General features: G+C 54.2%; 1 protein-coding gene across 3 annotated transcripts in view; it reads left to right on the top strand.

Moving 5' to 3' along the window:
• Positions 1 to 23,937, top strand: part of EPHB1 (EPH receptor B1) — a 50,588-nt gene that overhangs the window by 9,658 nt on the left and 16,993 nt on the right. Inside the window, exons 3-5 of one of the 3 annotated variants that reach the window (XM_009993490.1) lie at positions 17,548 to 17,703; positions 20,955 to 21,290; positions 23,654 to 23,776. In XM_009993490.1, the coding sequence (XP_009991792.1) occupies positions 17,548 to 17,703; positions 20,955 to 21,290; positions 23,654 to 23,776 (615 nt within the window). Of the gene's footprint in view, positions 1 to 17,547; positions 17,704 to 20,954; positions 21,291 to 23,653; positions 23,836 to 23,937 lie in introns of all 3 variants that reach the window. The other 2 variants (XM_009993492.1, XM_009993489.1) reach the window with 2 other exon arrangements.

The following is a 23,937-nucleotide window of genomic DNA, read 5'->3' as shown; positions in this document are numbered from 1 at the left end:
CTTTTCCTGCAAGGCACTGGGGCTTCTCCAGCCCATTGGTGTCCGGGTCCTCCAGCCCTTCTTCAGCTCACCAGCCTGTGCTGAGTTTTGCTGAAGATCAGTGTGGGTTCCTCACAGCCCTCCTCATGGTTTCTTTGTCTCCTTCCTCCATTTGTCCTTCCCTCTGCCTTGTGTCTGGAGGGCTGGATTTGGGAAGGAGCAGGGGGACAACTCCCACCAGTTGAACGTGAAGGAGCAAGTGGCCCAGGCTGAATTGCCCATTATCCTCCCCTCCCACCATTAGCCCTGGGGATAAGGATTGATTTGTTTTTATTTCTCTATCACAGAAGGCTGGGAACAATAGCAGAGCATGGAATTGATAGTGTGGGGGTTTAAAAAAAAAAAAAAATGTACATTTTGTAATGAGTAGGAGAATAATTTGCTAACACTTAAAATAAGAGAGATGTCCAGTTTACCTGATCGTGTCGTTGCTTGTACTGAGAGCAGGGTCTTTTGGGTCTCTCCCCACCCCGTGGTGCTCCCTCCTGGTGCTCCCTGTACCCTGGGCTGCCTTGCTGTGTTGCAGGGACATGGGACCCTGTTCCCTGCACCTTGAGGAGCATCCAGCCCAGGATGGCAGAGATGCCTGGGGAGGGACCAGCACACCAAGCACCACGGGGGTGCGGAAAAGCCTTTTTGGGTTTTTAGGATGGTGGCTTTTTGCCCCCTAATTCTGCTGGTACCTGCAGTGCTGGGTCTTGTTGTGGAGCCCCCAATATAAGAAGGGCATGAGGCTCCTGGAAAAGAGTCCAGAGGAGGCCACAGAGATGCTGGGAGGGCTGGAGCAGCTCTGCTCTGGAGCCAGGCTGGGAGAGTTGGGGCGTTCAGCCTGGAGAAGAGAAGGCTCCAGGGAGACCTTAGAGCACCTTCCAGTGCCTAAAGGGGCTCCAGGAGAGCTGGGGAGGGGCTTGGGACAAGGGCAGGGAGGGAGAGGACAAGGGGGAGCAGCTTCAAACCTCCAACCTTTAAAAATGAGCCTTTTGCTCTTTATTCTTTTCCATTTCTTTGCACAATGTCAAGTTTCCTGCCCCTTTTCCCATCCTGTGTCAGCCCAAGCTGCTTTCCCACCAGGAAATAGCAGCTGTCCCAACTCTTCCCGAATACAGGGGTGATGCCAGAGGGACAGAGGGATGCTGCCCTTTGTTGCAGGGGCTTTGCCTTCTCCTGGCAGCGATCTCCCAGCTCCCACCACTGGGTGGAACAGCCAGCCCAGTTTTACCACAGCAGAGGAGCCTCGTTTGAATCACTGTGACTCCAAAAAAAAAAAAGGGGGGAAGAGAGGAAAAAAAAAAGTGTGATTTTTCTTAAATTATACCTTAATGAAGGCATCCATTAACCCCTGTAGTAATTTTGCAAGGAAAATGTCCAGGAAAACCTTGTTACCTTTTTTTTCTAATGAGTGTGATGGGTTTTAATGGAAGTCTTAATTAGACACGATTAGCCAAAGTGGATTTGGGCCCTTTTCTCTCCCAGGGAGCAGGAAGGGGGAAGGACCATGGTTGGAGCTGGTGGGGGAGCTTCAGCCTCCATAGCCACTCCTTGCCAGCTCTGTGCCCCAAATCCTGACCCCCCACCCTGGGGTCACCTCTGCCATCCAGAACCCTCCGAAGGACAAATGAAGGAGAAACCTGGAAGATGCACCAGGGAAGGGGTGAGCAAGAGCTGAGGGAGCTCAGCAGGGCTGGACTGTAGCAGCACATGGATTAGGGAGCAGCCCCTTGGCTGTGCTGTATGGCTTGTATTTTCCTGCATATCCTCTTTTTTTTTTTTTCCCCCATCCTCAAATTGTACCCTGGGCCATTTATTTATTTTCCTCCCTCCATAACGAGGAGTGTTAAATTGATTCCAGTCTTTAAAAGAGGTAGAAACACCCCCCCTCCTTGTTCGGTTTTTTGTCCCCCCAAGGGTCTTTTCACCAGCCTGTTTACAAATCAGGGCACAAATCTGCTTCCACCCCCTTGGGTTGTTACTGGTCCATCTTGGAAACCTCCCACAGCAGCTGTAGCCCTTGGGGAAACACCTCTTTGGGGGGATGTCGGGGTGCGCTGGCAGGGGCTGCCGCCAACAGGGACTCTCTGAGCATCCCTGCTGCAAAACCCAGCCCTGTTTTTCCCTTTCCCTAACCTCACCCACTCCCAGCCCGTCGCCACGGCGGCGAAGGCCCTTTGCTCTCCCACCGGAGCAGGAATTGTTCTCCAGGACAATGGGAGAGCCCTGAGGAAGCACAGGATCCAGCCGGTGTCCGGCGCCCGCATTGTTCCCACCCTTGTTTGCAAGCAGCCAGCACCTGGCAAACCCACTGACTCAGCCCGGCGAGTTTTAAAGCCTTTCTGTAACTTTTTCCTTTTGGTTTTGTTGTGTTTCGTGGTGTGTTGTTTTTTTTTTTTAAAGTCACGATAGCTTTGTTGGGAAGGGCTCCAACCAGCTCCAGTTCCTGCTGGTTGCTTGCAAGGGTTGGGAATCTCGCCTGTGTGCTACACCCAGCAGCCCATGGCAAGCTCTTCAGGAGCCAGCATCATTCCCAGCTGGCTGCTAAAAAGATAAAAAAGAGGATTTTTTTCTACTCCAGCTAGCTAGTAATAATAATAAAACCCCCTCCTTTTTATTACTCTAGCTGGGTAGTAGCAGTAATAATAACTAAAAAGAGTTTTTTAATCTAGCATAGTAATAATTAAAGAAGGAGGTTTGTTTGGGGTTGTGTTTTTTGTTGGTGTTTTTTTTTGTTTGTTTTTGTGGTTTTTTTTTTCCTTCAGCTGGCTAGTCAGAATAATTACAAAACTAAGTTTTTGCTGCCCTCCCAAGCCGTGAAGTAACCCAGCAGGGCAGGGCTTGGGAGCTGCTGCCTGGGTTTGCAGTCAGGCTCTGCAGGTCTCCTGCAGCCTCTGCTGGAGGGACACGCCTTTGCTGGGGATGTTGTCATGGGTGGTGTGAATGCAAGCTGGGAGAAAGCCGTGGGCTGGTCCTGCTGCTTTTCCTCTGGCTCTCAGAGGAGTTTTGCATATGGTTGGAGCTGCCAGCCAAGGGACCACGGAGATGTGCAGAGGGAGGATGGAGCCCACCAAAATGAGGGGGAAAAGGAAAATCGATTGGATTAGCGAGGTTTTAATTTTCCACCTTCTGCAAAGCTCTTGTGCCCACTGCCCGGGTTGTTCTGCACCCTGAGGCTGACGGATGGAGTGTTAGCTCTGAGTGTGCTGCAAGTGGCCATTTGTCATGCCCAGTGTCTTGTCTCTCAGAGGATGCTTGGAGAGCAGGAGCGTGGTGATTAAATCAAAGCCTCGGCGCTGGAGCGGGGGCTGTGGCTGGAGGAGCCCTGGGAAAACCAACCCATCCATCTGCAGCAGGTTCCTGGCCAAGTAACCAGCCCCTGAGTCTGTTGGATCATCAACCCAGACTGAATATTCAATTGTGGACACCTCAAATGGAGATAGACAACCCATGGGAGGAGAGGATCGATGTTTCCCTGCCCAGGGCAGCCTCGCCCAGCCAGCAGCAACTGGGAAGATGTCATTAGTGGGGTGGGGTGCAGCTGCATCACTTGGGTCTGGTGTGAAGCCCAGGGCTCACCTGACTGGGTGATGTTTAACCATGAGAAGTGGTTTTTAGGAAGGAGAGAGCTGCAGGCAGAGGGTAGGAGCTGGTCACCTCAGTGTTCTCAGGGTGGCCACATCCTGTGTGGTCATTGCTGAGCTGCTGGTGTGCAGGGAGTGTCCCTTGGCTGAGGCTGCTTTCCACTTATCACATCCCAGGGACTCTCTGGGACAATGCTCTTGTCCATGTGGGCAAAGCTTCACCCTCTCCTGGCTTTTTTTTGGGGTGAGGGTTGGAAAGCCCAGGGCACGGGGCTGTGTGCTGTGCTGGAGGCAGGGGCTGGTCTGGTATCTGGGCTTTGCTGTCCAGATCTTGTCTGTAAAAGCAGAAGAGTCCTGGGGAACCGATGTCTGAGGGGAATTAGGGATTGGAATTCTGCTCCAGGTCGACCAGCTCTCTTCTGCTGGGTCTGCAGCCCAGAGGGTCAATTGCCTGTGAGTTGAGACTTGATATTGACTTATTTTTGATCTGATTTTGTTAATACATCAACCTCTCTGCATCCAGGTGTGATGTCATGGAGGTGCTTAAGGCCAGTTGCTTGATAAACCTGCCCTGGATGTAGCTCTGGGCCAGGCTGACCCACTCTGGCATGTGTGTCCCCTCTGCCATACAGGATGAGCCACCTGCCCTCCTGGGGAGCAGGGTTTGCTTTGGTGTTCTGGGGTTTGCTCTGGTGCCACACGGGGAATCTCTTTGAAAGCCTGAAATAGTTGTGGGCATAACAAAAATGTTCCCTGGGGGCTGCTGGGGGCCCTCATCTTCTGCCTAAATCCATTTCACCGTGCCAGGCGAGCAGGGTTTGCTGTGCTGGGATGAAGGTGACAGGGTGAGACCTCCAGGTGAGACCTGGAGCTATCAGAGACCTCCTGCCTCCACATCTGATCTGTTAATGAGCTCTTAATCATCTGTTATTATTGAAGACAACTTATTCCTAGAGAGCCCAGGGTGCAAATTATGTTTCACAGCTAAGAAAAGCTTCCAGAGTTGCCTGTGTACAGCAAATCCCTGCAATCCTGGGTGGCTTGGATTTACGTGTAACAGATGTTGAGGATGGAGGAGATTACTGCTTTTTGTCTGCTTGTTGCTATGCTGGTGGGGATTTTGGCAGGGAGAAGTTGGGAGCTTTTGAGCAGGTTGCCTGCCTTCCTGCTGTGGAATGGGGATGAGCTTGTGTGGGAATCACAGAATGATGGAATTGTTTGGCTGGAAGGGACCTTCAAAGATCATCCCCTCCAACCCCCTGCTGGAGGCAGGGACATGTTTCACTAGACCAGGTTTCTCAAAGTCCCAAACAGCTTGATCTTGAGCACTTCCCATGATGGGCCATCCACATCTTCTCTGGACAAAGCTCTTCCAGTGTCTCACCGCCCTCATCATAAACAAGTTCTTCCTCATGTCCAAGCTAAACCTATCCTACTTTAGTTTAAAACTGTTTCCCTTGTCCAGTCACTACAGGCCTTGGTCTAAAGTCTCTCTCCATCTTTTTTACAAGCCTCCTGTATTTACTGAAAGGCTACAATAAAGTCTCCATGGAGCCTTCTCTTCTCCAGGCTGAAAAAACCCAACTCTTTCATCCTTTCTTCATAGCAGAGATGTTTCAAACTTGCTGAGGGAGCAAGATATTAAATAGTACTGGTCTCAATATGGGCCCTTGAGAGGAACACACCAGTACTGGTTTCCGCTTGCACATTGAGCTTTTGGAATGCCACCTGCTCCAGCTCCACCTTGCTTGTCAGGGAGCTGCAGAGGATGAGCTGCCATAGGTTTTTCACTCCCCAGCCTGGGAAATGCTTGGAGCTGCTCTGCACTCCGTCCAGCAACCCTCCCAACCAGCAGTGTTGGTAGTTATGTTAGAGCTGAGTCACGTTGAGTTGCTGTAACCTGTTGTCTGCTTTGACTTCTCCTTTGAGCTCCTCCTTTGAGCTCCTTGCAGGCTGGGGTCTCAGCTGGTCTGTGCCACTCAGCCCCAGTGGCTGCTATGGTGGCTCTGGTCTCCAAAACACCAGCACTTCACCATGGGATGAACATCATCTCTGCCTCCTCCATTTGCTGTTGATCCACCAGCCAGGCTGCTGCTCTGGGACTGAGCATCTGGCCTCATGTGAGAAGGAGAGGGTGGAAATTTGGCCCTGGCTGAATTTTCCATCTGTGAGCATGGTGCTAGAGGAGAACTGCAGTGGCTGAGGGACGTGGGAGGACACCCAAGTGTCTTATGATCCTTGGGGTTCCCTCTCCTCTGCCCCAGCACCGTGGCCACGCACTGCCCGAGGAGCCTGACTCTTAGATTGGCTTTTTCATCTGTTTTTGCTTCCTGTTTCTCTTTGGTAGTGGAGACCAAGTCCCATGAGAGAGAATTTTTTGTCAAGGTATTTCTTTTGTAGCAGTGCCTGGTGGCAGCAAGACTGGGCTGCCCAGGGGTGTGGATGCTCCAGGACCTGCTCTCCAGCTGGCTGGAGCTGGGTCAGGAAGCTTTTAAGCACAGCCATGTGTGGGGAGAGGAAACTGGGAAGGGAAATAAAAATATCCATGGTGCTGTGTGCTTTCCCATGCTGTTACATTTAGGATTGTTGGGAAGTTGAGATGAATGTTGCGAGGTGGGGACTCAGCAGCTTGCTGGGGAAAGGTGCTTGGAAATGAGCAATTTGGAGGGGCAATGTTTTAGGAATGGAGTGGAGACGAAGAGTATGGAAGAAAGGGGTCTAGGACAACTCTCCATGGGACAACTCTCTACAAAACAGCTCTTTGCTGGGACATCTCTACGCTGGGACAACTCTCCATGGATTGGCAGATGACACAGGGCTGTCCTGGTGCAGAGATGTCCCAGCAGAGAGATGTCCATTTAAACATTTTCTGTCTCCAGGAGATGAGGGCAGGAGCAGGGCAAGTTGATGGCAGTGGCCAGTGTTTGAGTACATAGGGTGGAAAAGGACCTGGGGATCCTAGTGGATCAAAAGCTGGACACGAGCACCATGTGCAGCTGCAGCCCAGAAGGCCAACTCCATCCTGGGCTGCATCAAAAGAAGTGTGGCCAGCAGATCCAGAGAGGTGGTTCTGCCCCTCTGCTCTGCCCTGGGGAGACCTCACCTGGAATACTGTGTCCAGCTCTGGTGCCCCAGCACAAGAGAGATGTGGGGCTGTTGGAACGTGGCCAGAGAAGGGCCACGAGAATGACCCGAGGGCTGGAGCAGCTCTTTGATGAGGACAGGCTGAGGGAGCTGGGGTGTTCAGCCTGGAGAAGAGAAGGCTCCAGGGAGACCTTAGAGCACCTTCCAGTGCCTGGAGGGGCTCCAGGAAAGCTGGGGAGGGACTTGGGACAAGGGCAGGGAGGGAGAGGACACGGGGGAAGGAATGAAAACTGGAAGAGGGCAGATTGAGGTGAGACATGAGGAGGGAATTGTGGAGTGTGAGGGTGGTGAGAGCCTGGCCCAGGTTGCCCAGGGAAGCTGTGGCTGCCCCATCCCTGGCAGTGTTGAAGGGCAGGTTGGATGGGGCTTGGAGCAACCTGGGCTGGTGGGAGGTGTGCCTGCCCATGCAGGGGGTTGGATCTGGATGATCTTTAAGGTCCCTTCCAACTCAAAAAATTATCTGATTCTGTGTTGGGAAGAGAGAAATGGTACAAAACAGGAGTCAGTGATGCCCATCTGAAGAAATCACAGGAAATTGTCCCCAACTGCAGGGATTCCAGCTTGCCGCTGAAAATGCCACCCCTGGAGGTGGAAGGGAAGCACAGTGCTCAGGTGGGTGTGGGGTGAGGCAGGCAGATTCCCAGGGACCAGGACTGGACCATCAGACGTGAAGGCAGGAGCAACCAGTGGGTCCAGTCCCAGGTCTCCCTCTCCTATCTACAGCTGGGTTAGGAGGTGCCTTTCCTCTGAGGAGGAATAATCATGGCTCACTCCATTATAAATATTCATAGGGGAGCTCTCTTAATTACTTTTCTAATTAATTCCATGCATGGGGCTTTTGGGGTGGATGAGGGATGTAGGAGAGCAGTTCTACCTTGGTTGGGATGTCGTCCTGTGCCAAATCTGTTTTCCCATGCTGAATCCATCTCAGGGAAACCTTACTGCAATCTTCCAGTGCCTGAACGGGTTCCAGGAAAGCTGGGCAGGGACTTTTCACAATGGTGTATAGTGATAGGATGAGGGGAAATGGTTTAAAACTGGAAGAGGGAAGATTTAGATTAGACAGTAGGAAGAAATTCTTTGCTCTGAGGGTGGTGAGACACTGGAACAGGTTGCCCAGGGAAGCTGTGGCTGCCCCATCCCTGGCAGTGTTGAAGGGCAGGTTGGATGGGGCTTGGAGCAACCTGGGCTGGTGGGAGGTGTCCCTGCCCATGCAGGGGGTTGGCACTGAGTGATCTTTAAGGTCCCTTCCAATCCCTTCCAACCCAAACCAGTCTGGGATTATATCATCCATCCCTGGGTATGGTCCTCAAGCATTCTGCCAAACTGTAGCCCCCAAGGCTCATCTTTGCTGGGATGGGTGGGTCTTGCTCCATGATGGGGTATCCTACCACCCATGTGCAACCCAAGGCAGGATGTCCCCCAGTGCCATGGCAGGGACACAAGGAAGCCATGTGTCAGCAGACAGTGCCTGGCCCTGTGGCTGAAGCTCTCCCAGCCCCAGCCCGGGGTGACTCATCCTTCGCGGTGTCAGCACTAATGAGGAATCACTTCAGGCATAATTAATAAGCACTTGATGCTCTCTAGATTGAGGGGACACAGTGTGGCGTGAGCTGGCAGAGGAGGAAAAGGTGCTTAATTAGTTCCTATTAGAAACAGGAGTCATTTGCTTCCCAGCCAGGAGAGTTTTGTGCCTTGGGGAGCCCAGGGGCAACGCTGCCCACCACGCTCCTGTTTGCCTGGTCATTGAGGGCCTGGAGTTACGGAGTAACATCATCTGATCCCGAAATCCCTGGAGACTCTGCCAGTTGCAAAGCAAAGTCAGGTCATTTTCAGGGGTCTCTAACCCTGCCAGCACCTCCATGCCTGCTCTAGAGACCCACCATGAGTTTTTGTGGCAGCTTGCTCTCCTGCTCCTCGGGTGGCATGACAGCTCCTGTGGATGCTGTCAACGTGATGTGCTGGGTTAAGCAGCACATGAAAGTATTTGGTTCTTCTCTGCAGCTTCCAGTCCATGCCCATCAGCTCCTGGAGTCTCATGCTGGGGAAATGATCTGGGCCTGAGGGCTGGGGTGGGATTAGAGCATCTTCTGGGCCTTGTGTTTTTGGAACATGGATCCTAGCCTGAATCTTGTTCCTCCAGCTGTTTGCTTCACACTCAATGGGATGATCGTTGCTGGTGATGTTGCAGTGCTGGGATTGTCCCTGGTCACCTGGGACCGGACCTGGTTGGTCCCCTCTTTGCTCATGCCCTGCATGGGCAGCTCTGGTTCACCTGCTGTGATGTGGGGCAGTGGGACCCGAGCACATCAGTGTCACCAAGGTGAGCATTGCTCACCTTCACAGTGCCAACCACCCTGAGCTCAGGATGGTTCCATCACCCTCATCAAACCAAGCGTGCTGTAGGCCTTGAGGGATCCACAGCTGGCAGCTATGGTGGGACACCCAGCTGTCACAAACCACCCTGCTTGTTAAAAATGGTGAAGTGGTGGGGCTGAGGGGGCTGGAGGTCAGGCAGGAGCAACCAGGCAGGAGCAACTTTCCAAAGCCTGGAGCAGACCTCAGCTTTCCAGCCCTGCCACTGGAGCCCCGATGCTTCGCACTGCCATCGAGCTCCCTGCACTGCCCCCATCCTGCTCATCCTCTTGCTCCTAACATTATTTTTCATTGCCAGCACAGGATGGATCTCTTGGCTTGCTCCCCAGCCCTCAGCTCTGGTTTTAATGTAGAGCAGAGATGTAAATGTTCATCTAGCGCCGGCAGGGCCGGGGAAGCCCAGGAGTAGGGGGGTTGGACACCGCTGTCTGTTTACTGGTAAATCAATCTCTCTTTTCCTTGTATCACATCCCCAAGGAGAGCTGTGTCATGGCATTTAATTTGTGGCTGCTGTTCCCACAGCTGCTGAGCTCCTTGCCTGTGGTGCCTGCACCGGCTTGGGGGGGCAGGAACAAGCTCAACCCTGTCCTCTTGCAGAGCTGAGCACCCCTGCAGAGGGAAGGGTCCGTGGCAGCCTGCAAGGTGGTTTTTAAAGAGTGTAAGAAGGTTCAACGGCCTCAAATCATCACCGAGAACTTCGTCCCCCTTCATTTGTTGACTCAGATGGATGAGCTGAGGCAGGGCTGGGGTGCTGGGGAGCATCTGGCACCAGCCAGCGCTGCGGCCGCTCTGAGCCTCCCTGCCTTACCGGGATAAATTGCCTCGCGTTTGATCAAATTATTTAGCCTTTGATCACTGGAAGTGAGCACTCAGCAGGGTTGTGTCAGCCTCAGCCTTCCCTGCAGGGCCTGCCTCCTCTGCTCCCTGCTTTAATTCCTAAGGGGGAGGAGCTGGAACATGAGGGAGGAATGGGAGCAGGCTGGGGACTGCATGGTCTCCATGAGCTGTGTTTCCTTTCCCCTGATTTCAGGTGCAGAAGTGCTGGAGTGGCAGGTCAGGGTTTGTTCTTTTGATGGCTGGTTTATGGAAGGAATGTGAGCAACCGGTGGCTAAGGAGCTGCAGCAGGAAACTGGGCAGCCTCACACTGCTGCAGTGGAGGAGCTGGAGCAGGAGGGAAAGCAGTTTGCACAAGTGACCTTGAGAAGTGGTTTTGTTTTTCTTTCCATTGGCTGTTTTGGTGGGCACAGCTCCACAGAGTTCCCCCAGCTCTGCAGTGAGCTGGCAGCCCCACAGTGCCGTCTGCCCAGGGCCCTTTCTCATCCAACAAACAGATCTGGGACACATTTTGTCTTTAGACCTTCAAAATCCCTCCAACCATGAAGAACAGAGAAAGCCAAGCCCAGAGTGTGATTAACTGGGGACGTGTGGATCAGTTGGGAAGATGGGTACCATGGGCAGCAAGCGTCAGAGCACAAGAGAGCCAAAGCTGGCTACTTCCATGCCTTGCTCTGGGTTTATACAGGTTTAAGGTCATGATACCAGCTGGCCTGTTGGTATTTAAGCTCTTCTGCAGCCAGAAACCCTTAATTTTCCCAAGCCCACCTTCTTGGAGGAGAAATTCTTCTGCGTGAGCATCGGCTGCATTTTGCTTGCAGCCAAGCACTTGTGGCTTAGCCTGCAAGCCTCTCTGTCCTCCCCAGGGGAGTAAATCCTTGGCTGATGAGGGGTTGGATTTTTGGGAGAGCCAAACACAATTCACCCCTCACCCTGCTATCTCTTAATTGCCCTTGCTCAGCTGCCTATCCCACAAGTGCCTCCACAATCCCGTCCTGCGCTTTCCCCTGCGGTTCCTCGCTCATCCCTGAGAAGAGGAGGTGAAAAAAACAGAAAACCCAACAAACAAAACAACAGCCCTGAGGAGGAAAAAAAAACAACACCACAACCCACATTGAATTTTACTATTTCTCCATGAATAAACCATGGCAGGCCGGGCTCTGAAGCTGCTGAGTTTAATTTACATGTGTCCCGAGGCGGATCTCAACCTGTCCCTCCAGAGGTGAAGGGCTGGTTTAATTAACTGGCTCCATCACGAGGAGCTGGGGCCTCTTTCCTCCGTGCAGCAGGGAGGGATGCAGCCCCTGGCCTGCAGGATACAAACCGAGATGCTGGGATTGCTCATGTTTATCTCATGAGCTGCTGCCAGCACAGGGCTGGAATACAGAGAGAAGGCAACAAGGTGGGGGTTGTTTGTTGTCAAGTCGAGCGAGCGCTCAGCCCCGTGGTGGGAGCAGCACAGTCTGATCCCGTTTGTGCATTTGGCAGCAAAAAATGGGGAAGTCTGTACCAAAATGCGGTTCTCTCCCTCCCTGGGACAAGGCTCTGGCTGGGGTGAGCTGTCCCCAGGGTGCTGGGGTTGTGATGGTACTCGGGGGCTTGTGCTTCCCTCCCTGGAGGAGCAAGAATCTGTCTGTCTGTCTTTCCTGGGGTGCTTCAAGGTCGGGTACACTTGGGCTCCTGCTGTTCCCCCATCTGTGTTGTCCTGTCCCATAGATGTAGGAAAGGAGATTTGTTGGCTGACAGGGTGTTCCAAGGCTGGGTCTGATCCCTGTCTGCCTTTTGGGTGTGGGCAGGAAGGCAGGATGTGTGCCATGGGTACCCTGCTCACCAAGGTACAGCATTGCTCTGAACCCAGGAACCCCTCCAGGTTCATTTCTGGATGTGGGGCTGAGGGCAGCACAGCTGTACACTTTGCTGAGCTCGCTGTGGCTGTGTCAGGGCTTGGGGTGCTACAGGTGAGTGCTCAGCTTGGTGTAGAAGGGAATCAGATCATTAACAAGTAAAAATGGGGGGGGAATCCATTGAACAGCTCAATCCCCTCCCCAGCAGAGATGGGGGGAAGGGATGATGGGAGAACGTCAAGTCAGGGATGCAATTAAACCTGCCTGGGTGTTTGCAGGGAGGATAAAGTGGGAGATGAAAGCAGGGTTGGGAAGGCAGCATCCCTGTAGCCCTCAGATGGCTCACAGCTTGCCTGATTCTCCTGCTTTTTTTCCCCCCAAACTGCAGCCTGCAACCCCTGGTGTTGGCAACACATCAAGGGATTGAAACCTGCGTTGTGCAATGGGCTGTGGCGGCTCTACAGCCCTGTCTGTGTGTCCCTGGTGACACTGCCTGCCCAGGAACTGAGGTGAGGGCCTCCCTGGGAAGCCATGCTGGCTGTTCTAGTGCCTGTCCCTGTGATCACAATGTTCTCTGAATGCCATTTTTCTGTAGCTCCCCATGTCACAGAGGTGTTTATTTAGCTGGATGGTGTCTTGCAGCTGAAGGCATCTAGGAGGGTTTCCTGGCCTGGCTGCAGGCTCTCTGGGAGGGAGAGCTGCCTTGCAGCTGTAATACCTGGAATTGGGGCTAATCAGGAAATCTCCAGTTGGAAATCTGAAAAATGGACTGGCTGGGTTGTTGTTTTTTCCCCGTTATATTTCTTTTTAGTGTGTGTGCTTGGAGAGAGTTGCATTTAGTGTGGAAGGTATCTGCAAGAGATTTCTAGTAAATGTCTCTCTTTTTTAGGTTTCATCCAAATTTGTGAGTCTTGTGCAAAAAGTATCAGTTTTAGGAGCCAGGTTTTTTTCTTAGTGATAAATTGTAGTTTTCAGAAAGCGGTGACATGGCCTTGAACCCGTTTCTGGTGGGTTGTGAGTGCAAGGAGCCACAGTTCCTCCTTTCTCCATGACCCTCAAACCCAACAAGGCATTTCTTCTTCACTGCTCATCTCCAGAGGTGCTGATGGGTTCCAGACATGTGTCCTGGAGCAGGAGTGGATCATCCAGGGGTTTAGTGCCTTTACCTGTGGGAATCCTCTCCTCACCTCCAGTGTGCTCGAGGGCATCACCTTGTGCAGCACCCCCACTTCTAAACAGCTTTTCATCACCTGCTCTGTCAGCAAGACCACAGATGGACCTAAAGACACTGGATTTGCCCCATGAAGCCATTGGGCCCAAAAGGGAAACCCAAACCTGACCTTGAATTTGGGAATACCTGGCAAACGTGGTTAGCCAGAGGCTCAGGGGTGATGGATGGCACGCGCTGGGTTTGCGGCAGGACAGGGGAGCTGGTGGAATCCTGGGGCCAGGAGATGGGGGGATGCCAGCTGAAGTTGGTAATTCTTTGCAGAAGCTCCCATTTTGAAACCTGATAAGGAAAATAAATGCCACTCTGTGTCCTCAGGGAGCTTTAGAGCAAGATAATATAGAGGAGATGTCTCCTTTCTTTGTTTCTTCCTCCTCTTCTTTTTTTTTTTTTAATCTTTGACTAAAGCTTCCCTGAGAGAGTAATTAAAAAGTGCAAGTTGCAGGTGTTAACTGAGAGGATTTAGTTTGAAACATGAAATGCTTGGATACCCCTGTGCTTTTGCAGCCTTTCTGCTGAGTGTCTGGTCTGGGGAGGATGGCTGGCCTTGGGCAGGAGCTGGGCTGGGTGAGCAGGGCAATCCCAGCCACCTCCACTCTTCCTAGAAGCCCTGGCACCCGAAAGATAAGGGTGCAGGAAACACAGTGCAAGAGAGTTTTGAGCAGCAAAAAGCCTCTCAATTCTTCTTCAGTAATTCCTCCCACGCTGTGCAAGCTTGAGGAGTGAGGAGAGCGGGGCTGCAGCTCTGGTGTCTCTACTGGGGGTTCTGCCCCGGGTGGGATGTAGACACATCCCCGTCCTTTTGGGGGACTTGAGGGGCAGCTCTGGCTGGGGTTGCCCCAGCTTCAGCCCCGTGGGGTGCTGCACATCAGCTGCCAGCCCTGCCATCCCCTTGGGCACCTGATTTGCATCTGTTTTATTTCCCCTCCCCTGTAAAACTTCCAGCGATGACATCCCAGCAGCTCCAGGCACCAATCCAGGCTGGGGGGAGAATGGCTGGAGAGCAGCCCTAAGAAGAAGGACTTGGGGGTGGGAGGAGATGAGATGCTGGACATGAGCCACCAGTGAGAGCTGGAGCCCAGAGGGGCAATTGTGTCCTGGGCTGCATCACAAGAAGTGTGGGCAGCAGGGCCAGGAGGGGATTTTGCCCCTCTGCTCTGCTCTGGTCAGATCTCACCTGCAGAGCTGTGCACAGTTCTGGTGCCCTCAGCACAAGAAAGATATAGATCTGTTGGAGAGGGTCCAGAGAAGGGCCGTGGAGATGATCCAAGGGCTGAAGGCAGCTCTGCTCTGGAGCCAGGCTGGGAGAGTTGGGGTGTTCAGCCTGGAGAAGAGAAGGCTCCAGGGAGACCTTAGAGCACCTTCCAGTGCCTGAAGGGGCTCCAGGAAAGCTGGGGAGGGACTTGGGACAAGGGCAGGGGGGGAGAGGACAAGGGGGAAGGGATGAAAACTGGCAGAGGGGAGAGTGAGGTGAGACATGAGGAGGAAATTGTGGAGTGTGAGGGTGGTGAGAGCCTGGCCCAAGTTGCCCAGGGAGGCTGTTGATGCCCCATCCCTGGAGGTTTTTAAGGCCAGGTTGGAGGAAGTTTTGTGCAACCTGGTCTAGTGGTGGGGATCCCTGCTCATGGCAGGGGGGTTGGAACTTGATGATCTTTAAGGTCTCTTCCAACCTGAATGATTCTATGATCTTTCAGCAAGGTTTCAGCAGCTCCCCAGCAACACTCCCAAAGGCCTGTGGTGGCTCTGGGAAAGGGGTCCTGCTGGCAAAGCCTGGTCTGGGCTGCCTGGAATTCCTGGTGGGATGCACAGTTCACAGGCAGCTTTGGGCTCGGGTGCTGAGTGGGCAGCTGAGTGCCCACCCTGCCGAGCAGCACCCGGGGTGTGTTGGGAGGTGCTGAGGCAGGGACAGGGAGACACAGCCTGGTCCAAGAGGCTTCTGCAGATCCAGACCCTGCCAAGCTCTGGGGAATTTCCTTGCAGCAGCCCTTAAATCAAGGCAAACATTGGCTTTGCCATTTTGTGGTGATTTATTGCTCCCTCCTGGGCTCAAGCCTGGTGTTCAGGCTCTGGGTTTGCCATCTGAAGGATGATGGAGCCCACACTACCTGGGTCTCTACATCCCACCAGGGCCTTGTTGGGGTCTGGGGGGTTTTGTCTTTATCTTCAGGGTGAGGTTTGTGGTTCAGGTCCTCCAGAAAGAGAGGAGCAGCCAGAGCCTGAGGGGGTGTGCCGCCTTAGCAGCTTTGGGAGGAAGGAGAAGGCATCAACCTCCCCCGAAGCTGCAGGAGACATCAGGCAAGCACAGTGTAATTACAGGAGAGAAAAGCTAATTGGTAATAGTAGCAATTAAGAGCCATGTGCCTGCAGATTACAGGAATGTATGGATAAGCAAAGAGATAGGAGAAACCTGAGGATGCTGGGTTCCCTTTGTTCAGGTATTTTGACAAAGCATCACTTGGATTAATTGTAATTAAAAATTAACAAACCCCTTCAACCAACCCAGCAGCCTGCCTCTCTGCTCAACACTGAGGAGTGTTCATAGCACTGTGACCCTCTGGTCTTCCTTCCTCCTTCTCCTATCCGTTTCCATCAAAATCCAGGTGGCTGTTCCCTCGGACTGCTGCCCCCTGCTTCCTGCTCTTCCAAAGAGTCCAGCATGTTTCAGGCACGTTTCTGAACAAGTTCTCCAGCTCTAGATCCCACAAGCCACCCCTTGCACATCTCGTGGATGCTCATGTTTGCTGGTGGGAGCACAGTGCTGCTGGGACATCATGAGGAGGTGGTGGTGGGATGAGGGGGTGAAGAAATGGAGATCCACCTCCAAGTCTTGGTGTCCACACCTGGTGGTGTCTCTTGCCTCACGTGTCTGGTGTAACTGCTTTCTTGTGCTGCTGTGGGGCGCTGGGCTGTGTGCATGGCTCAGGGAAGGGTCTCCATCCAGCTGCCTTCTGTGCTGGCATCCTGAAGTTCCCCCTTGTGTGCCCACCCAGTGCATGGTGACCACACCTGTCCAGCTCTCTGTACAAGGTGGTGGGTGATGGCTCTTGCTTCCATCAGAGCCCACACGTGGGGGAAGGCAGTGGCAGGGCACCAAGGACTCTCAGTCCTCCCACGGTGGGGAGGAGGAAGGGGCAGCATGAGGTGGTGGCTGGTCCCTCTGGGATGCCATGTCCCCAGTCTATTAGTGCTAGTAGCAAGAGGCTGCTCATTGCAGGCAGCTGGGAGGGGGAAGATCCTCTGAATAATAAAATTGTAAAATATTGTTTTGATTTATCCCTTTTTATCATCTTTTAATATCTGGAAAGGCTGTGTGAGCAAGAGGCCTTCATGAGTTTTGAATGACAGGTTAAAGGGCTCCAATAAAGATTAGATGGTCCACTATCTCCCAAGGAAATTGCATCAAAGTGGTTACTCCTGCTTGCTCCTATTAATTTCCTCTCCATGGCTGCTGGGAGATGCCTCATATCCTGATGCAGCAGACAGGGGCTAAGAGGCACTTTCCATTATCTCAATCATCACCGTGTTTACGAGGCACTCAGGGTGTGCAGAGCTGTGCCTTGGGGAGGGGGGAGGCAGCACCCTGGAAGCAGAGCTGGGAGCCCAGCAGAGGTGGGACCATCCTGTGGGGGAGCCCAGGAACAGCCTCTCCCTGGCCTGGTGGTGAACGAAGGATGGAGCCAAAATGTAGATGCTGCCTTTGGTTGCATAAGTGTCACCAACAGGGTTTTTAAGTGTCAGGGATGGATGAGCATCCATCAGCACCAGTGAGGACTGGTGGGGTGGGGCAGGGGACCCTGTCTTTGTCCCTCCATCTTCACCCTCTAACCTTGGAGCAGTGAGATAGTTGATGAATGAAACCTCTCCTGCCTTGCTGATTAAAGCCTGGCTGCAACTGTAGCTGGAGCATCTTCTGGTTTATGGATTCACCACCATTTCCTGTTGGAGTGAACTCGGAGGGCTGAAGGTCAGGAAAGTTGTTAGACCCAGGGGGGGAAGGGATGAATGAGATGGTCCCCCAAAGACACTGCCATGGGTCCCATGTCAGCTTTTAAATGAAGTAATCAAATTCTGCCTGGAGGGCTGTGTGAGGCTGGAGCCATTCTGCCAGGGTGGCAGAAGGGACATTCTGGATCAGCAGAAGGGAAGTGCTGTCCTGCCCCTGAGTGTCCCTGTCCCCATGAGCGCTGCCAGGAGGGGTTCCTACATCTCCTGCTGTCCCTGGGTGGGAATGGTGGGGAACCCAGCTGCTGCTGTGGCCCCAGGACCCTGCCTGGCTGGTGACTATGTCCTCCCTGCACCAGGTCAGTGTTTTCCTGCTGGCTCCAGCATGGGAAACCCTAGCCCTCCTGGCTGGGTAGGGCAGTGCCACCCGGGTACAGACATGGAGCTTTTCTGTGTCTCCCTTCTGCTCTATCCATTCCTTCTCTTTCTACCAAGAACAGAACCAGGCTGTCACCTCCACCTGGGGCTGCTCAGCACCCAAACCTTTTTATTTCTTTCTCCTTGCAGCCTGCCCAGCAGGGACGTTCAAGGCCAGCCAGGGCACAGGGGGGTGCACACCGTGTCCCCCCAACAGCCGCTCCGCCGCCGAGGCCGCGCCGCTCTGCTCCTGCCGCAACGGGTACTACCGGGCAGACCTGGATCCACCAGCAGCCTCCTGCACCAGTGAGTAACAGATGATGGGGGTTGGCTGGGGGCTCTTGCTCACCTCTGCTGCTTGAGGAAGCACTGGGGATAAAGTTGCCCAATCCGTGAGCTTTGTCATCTTTCCCACCCCCGTCCTGCTGCAGAGGGGAGCGAGTGAGCAGCTGGGTGGGTGTCTGGCAGCTTCCCCACAGGAGTTCAGCTCTGGGGATACTGGAGTGCCCACACTGAGCACCCATCACTCTCCATGTGGTGTGTAGAATCGTGGAAGCATAGAATTGTTTGGGTGGGAAAAGACCTTTGGGATTATCAAGTCCAACCATTCCCCCAGCCCTGCCAAGGCCACCACTGCCCCATGTCCCTCAGCACCACATCTACACGACTTTGATATCCCTCCAGGGATAGGGACTCCACCCCTGCCCTGGGCAGCCTGGGCCAGGGCCTGACAACTCTTTCAGTGAAGAAAATGTTCCAATCTAAACCTCCCCTGGCACAGCTTACCTCCCTAAGGGTGCAAAAAAGACCACTGCTGGGCCATTGTTACCCAAACCTCAAAATGCTCCTTACGCTGACACGAATCCCTTCACCACCACACTGGCACAAGCAGATGATGCTCCATCACCCTTTGCTCTGCTTTTCTGGGACAGCACCATGGCACCCACCAAATGATGAGCAACAGGACAGCCCCACAAACTCCTTCTCTGGCAGCTCTGGCAGCTGCTTGAATTTATATTCACCTTGGCAGTGGTGGTGACGGCAGGGAGATAGTCCCCAGGATCCATGAGAATTCAGAGTCATCTGCTGTTGCTGTCTTGTTCATAGTCTTGCAGATGGAGTCCTTTTTTAGGGGTGAAAGGAGGCCTAAGCCTTGGCATTCAGTGTGGGGTTGCATGCCATACTCAGATGTCTGCCTGACCTGCCTGGGATGGCAGTGGTGGCTTCAAGCCTGTCTTTTGGTGAGAGAAAAGCCCAGGAGAGAAGAAAGCCCCTGTGCTCTTCAGCCTGATGGGAACATTAGTCTCAGCCTCAACTCCCCCCCTAACATCTTCTCCAGGCCCTCGGGTCAGCCCACTGGGGAGCTGCAGCACAAGGATGCTCTACACCCTGGGGTGCTGGGGGAGGAATCCCTAAAACTGGGAAAGGAGGGAATAATTGGAATGTTCTGCTGGCTCAGTGGAGCTGCCAGACGAGAGGCAGCCAGCAGGTAGCAGGGCTGCAGATGATCTACGGGTCTTTGTTACGTCTCGTTGTGTGGCTGATTTACAGGGCTGCTGTGCTGGGGTAATGCAGTGGGGAAAAAAAGGCTATTTGCTGATTTTTAGTTCTTCTTCTCGATGTTATATTTGTACAATGCTCTTGATTGGAGGTGCCAGCTGTTCACTGACAAAGTTCCTCCATGTCAGAGGATTAAATCACCCTGGGCCAGAGCCCTTCCCAAGGGCAATACCTGCAGGGGTGGCTCCTGTCCCCATGCCCCTGCAGGAGGAATCTGGGGGGACAGCAGATTGCCACTGGGCTGGGGAGGGAAGGTGGTTTTCTGGGCCTTTTTCTTGAAAAAAAAGCTTGAAAAGACATTGTCTGTTTCAGGTACAAAGAGGGTGATTGGCTTCAGGTTCCTGAGAGAGCTTTTTGAGGCCAACTCGCTACATATTGATCCTTGTCCCCAGCCTTTGTGAGCCCACTGGTCTGGCTCCCCTGGGAACTGGTGTCCTGACCCCCAGTGTGTCCCCCACCCCTGCTCCTGTAAACCCCCTTTGGTATCTGGGGTGTCGGGACCATGGGATGTGTGTGGTGCCTGGTGTCCACAAAAGCCCTTTCCAGAGAGGATGTTGTGCTGGTGGCTGCTCCAATGGGCACGCTTCCTTCACAAAGAGGGGGAAAAAAAAGAAGAAAGGGGATGGAATATCTCTTTTTTGAAAGGCTGTCATTTTTCTAGGCATTTTAACAAAATGCTGTCATCCCCAGTATCTGCAGCAACAGCTCAGAGAGGTTCCCAAAGTGCCTGCCTGGTGCAATCAAGGGAGCAGGGGGAGAGGCAGCACAGGCAGCAGGGTCCCCTCCTTCCCCTCCCAGCTGTGGCCAGAACAGGGATGTCAGCCAGATGTCCTCCATGCAGGATGTCCTCTCCATCCCACTGCTCTTATCACCCCCATGCTGAAGGAGCTGCCTCTGCCCAGCCCAGCCCTGGCTGCTAATTAATCTGCAGGCACTAATGATGTTTCCCTGCGCACACACACGTGGAGGACTCCCCGGGATGGTTTTCCCCAGGAGGGATGTGCTTCACTCTCTTAACCTTTCCTTGCAGGTCAAGTCCTCCATCATCTTTATTGCTCCCCCCACTGTGGCAAAGCCCTTTTTCTTCCTCAGAAGTGCAGCACTCAGCCCAGCCAGCACTAATAATTAATCACTTCCCTTGTTTAATACAACCCAGCAGCTGGATTTTGTGGTTTTGGCTGTGGAGCTGTCCTGGCTGACCCTAAATCCCTCCCTAAATCTGAGCATGTCTCGATGATCCTCTCCCACCTGGAGTCCTCCTGAATCACTCCCTGCTGACTCCAGCCCCGTTCCAGAAGCATGTCCAAGTGGACCCACCTTCATTTCCCATCCTCTCAAGCATTTGTGATAGGTTGAATCAATGCAATTTTGATCTCCCATCTAACATCCCAGCTGCTCAAGAGAGCAGCAGGTCAATGGAGGGGATTCCCCCCCTCTACTTGGTTCCTGTGAGGCCCCACCTGGAACACTGTGTCCAGTTCTGGAGCCCCCAACACAAGGAGAACATGGAGCTGTTGGAGAGAGTCCAGAGGAGGCCACAGAGATGATGGGAGGGCTGGTGCAGCTCTGCTCTGGAGCCAGGCTGGGAGAGTTGGGGTGTTCAGCCTGAAGAAGAGAAGGCTCCAGGGAGACCTTAGAGCACCTTCCAGTGCCTGAAGGGGCTCCAGGAAAGCTGGGGAGGGACTTGGGACAAGGGCAGGGAGGGAGAGGACAAGGGGGAAGGGATGAAAACTGGAAGAGGGCAGATTGAGGTGAGACATGAGAAGGAAATTGTGGAGTGTGAGGGTGGTGAGAGCCTGGCCCAGGTTGCCCAGGGAAGCTGTGGCTGCCCCATCCCTGGCAGTGTTGAAGGGCAGGTTGGATGGGGCTTGGAGCAGCCTGGGCTGATTGGGAGGTGTCCCTGCCCATGCAGGGGGTTGGAGCTGGATGGTCTTTCAGGTCCCTTCCAACCCAAACCAGCCTGTGATTCGATGATCCAAGTGCCCTCTTCCCCACAGGTGTCCCGACCAGCCCCCGCAACGTCATCTCCATCGTCAACGAGACGTCCATCATCCTGGAGTGGCCCCCGCCGCGGGAGACGGGGGGTCGGGACGATGTCACCTACAACATCGTCTGCAAGAAGTGCCGCTCAGACCGGCGCTCCTGCTCCCGCTGCGACGACAACGTGGACTTTGTTCCCCGGCAGCTGGGGCTGACAGAAACCCGGGTCTTCATCAGCAACCTCTGGGCACACACCCCCTACACCTTCGAGATTCAGGCTGTCAATGGGGTTTCCAGCAAGAGCCCCTTCCCACCGCAGCACGTCTCCGTCAACATCACCACCAACCAAGCTGGTGAGTCTGGGGATCAGGTGGGGCTGGGGGTTCGGAGCCGTCAAGGCTGGGGGTTCGGAGCCGTCAAGGCTGGGGGTTTGGAGCTATCAAAGCTGGGGTTTGAAGCCATCAAGGCTGGGTGTTTGGAGCCATCAAGGCTGGGTGTTTGGAGCCTTCAAGGCTGGGGGTCTGGAGCCATCAAGACTGAGGGTCTGAAGCCATCAAGGCTGAGGGTCTGGAGCCATCAAAGCTGAGGGTTTGGAGCCATTAAGGCTGTGGTGCCACCAGATGGAAGCAGATTGGGTGTGCCAAGGGTAGGATGGGTGCTGACCCCCTGGGATCCCTTTGCAGGGGGTTTTCCAACCCCATTCTCCCTGTGGATGTGGAGCGGTGTGTGCATCCAGCAGGGCTGCCCCAGCCCGTGCCGCCAGCCCTGCCAGCGGGGCGGGGAATGTGGCAATTAACAAAGCAGCAGTCAAGCTAAGTGTTTAATTTCAGCCCATGAGCATCTTCTGGGAGAACATGTAGAGAGATTAAAAAGAAAGGACGGGATTAAATCTGCTGGGTAAACAGAGCTGGTGCCGTGTTACCGGTAGCTCCCGGTGCAGCCGCGCTCAGCGCAGCTCCTGCTGCCCCACCTTCCCTCCCCAGCACCCTGCCCTGGATCCATGGGGAGGAGGCATTTTCCCTGCACTGGAAAGGGAGCTGACCCTGCGAGCAGGGGTGCCAGCACCTCTTTGGGTGTGGAGGGACTTGGGTGCCTCCCTTGGAGGTGTTTGGTGGGATTAAGTGCAGGGTCAGGGCCATGTTGGCTGGCTCTGGCCCTTCCAGGGTAACTTGGAGAGGAAAAAGCCTTTGGAAAAGTGGCTCCTGGCTAATTTGGTGTCCTCGGTGGTGGAAGGTTGGTGTTGCTGCTGCTGGGCATGCTTGGCTCCTGGGGATGCACAGCTCCTGGGGTGCTCAGCTCCAGAGATGCTTGGCTCTAGGATGCTCATCTCTGTGGATGTTTGGCTTCAGGGATGCTGGGCTCTAGGAGTGCTCAACTCTGGGGCTGCTCGGATCTGGGGGTGCTCTGCTTTGGAATGTTCTGCTCTAGGGGTGCTTAGCTTTGGGATCCTCTGCTCTGGGATGCTTGGCTCTGGGGACCATTGTGTCTAGGGATGCTTGTCTCCAGAGGTGCTCAACTCTGGGGCTGCTTGGATCTGGGGGTGCTCTGCTTTGGAATGCCCAGCTTTGGGGGATGTCAGATGTTCAGCTCCCTGCAGGCACAGAACAGCCCTGGGATTGCTGCAGTGCACTCAGGAGCAGGGCAGGGAGTAGTGGCAGTGGGGACAAGGTGCCTGGCAGCTTTTTTTTAGGACATGTGCTGACTTGGCTCTGTCCGTGGTGTGTGAGCTCCAGTCCTGCAGGTGGCTCCACGGAGCGATGTGGAGTGTGATGGGGCCAGCAAGGCTGGTCAGAAATGCACAGCATGGAGGGAAGGGGGTTGGACAAGCCCCACCAAGCTCACACCCAGCACTGAGCATCTTCCTTTCTCCAGGAATGCTGAGACAAGGTGCCTGGGGCTGCTCTGGTTTGCTCCTTGAAGGTCTTGGGGGCTGCAGGGATGGAGACTGCACCTCTTGAGCACCCTTGAGCCATGACCCCCAGGGGGTTCAACCAGTTGAAGGTTGTTTTGAGGCTGTTGTGCAAGTGTTTGGGCTTTGGAAATGGAACTCCTGCTAGTAGCACGTTTGGATGCTGAGAATCAGCATCCCCAGAGAGCCCCTGAGAGCAGGCCCAGCTGCTCCCCTGGCCAGGCTGAGCCAAAGCCCACCCTGCAGGCTCCAGCACCTTGGGCTCCATTTGCTGGGCTGGAGTCTCCCTACCCTGGTTTCCCATTGTTGTCCTCAGGGTGGGCAGATTTTTGCTCTGTGTCCCACAGCCCCTGGGGTGGTGGCTGTGGCACAGGCTGCTCCATGGGGAGCCTGTTCCAGCAGCAGAGCTGGGGACCCTCAGCACTGGGGACCTTGGTTTGTCCCCATGGGGGCAGCTTTGCTGTCTTTTCCCCTCCGTGAGTGATATCCTTGGAGCAAGCAAATCCCAGGGAGAGGGAACACTTGAGATGACTAAACCTCTAATTAAAAAGAATAATTAGCTTCAATGCCAGAATTCCCTTGCCGGCTCCACATGCGCTGCAGAGATGCTGCTTTTCCCACTGCTGATGTGTGAAGGTGTCCCATGGGACACACATCCACAAGCCTGGAAGGTCTGGGCTGCTCCACAAGCCTGGATGATCTGGGCTGCTCCACCAACCCAGGAGATTTTCCCCCCCCCTCCCTAGGGCTGCTGGTTCATCCCTCCCTTCTCCCTTAACTTTCCCTCCCTCCCCGCTTCCTTGGCAGCCCCCTCCACCGTCCCCATCATGCACCAGGTGAGTGCCACCATGAGGAGCATCACCCTCTCCTGGCCCCAGCCCGAGCAGCCCAACGGCATCATCCTGGACTACGAGCTGCGTTACTACGAGAAGCTGAGCCGCATCTGCACGCCCGACCTCGGCGGCGCCGTGGGCTCCCGGCTGGCAGTGGTGAGCTGGGCACACACCTGTGCTGCTGGGCACACACCTGTGCTGGGCTGGGCACACGCCTGTGCTGGGCTGGGCACACACCTCTGCTGGGCTGGGCACCCA

Source organism: Chaetura pelagica, unplaced genomic scaffold, assembly GCF_000747805.2.
Source record: "Chaetura pelagica isolate M959 unplaced genomic scaffold, ChaPel_1.0 scaffold192, whole genome shotgun sequence".
NCBI lineage: Eukaryota > Metazoa > Chordata > Aves > Apodiformes > Apodidae > Chaetura > Chaetura pelagica.
The sequence above is the reverse complement of the archived record's forward strand: the minus strand, read 5'-3'. Positions and strand labels throughout refer to the sequence as shown.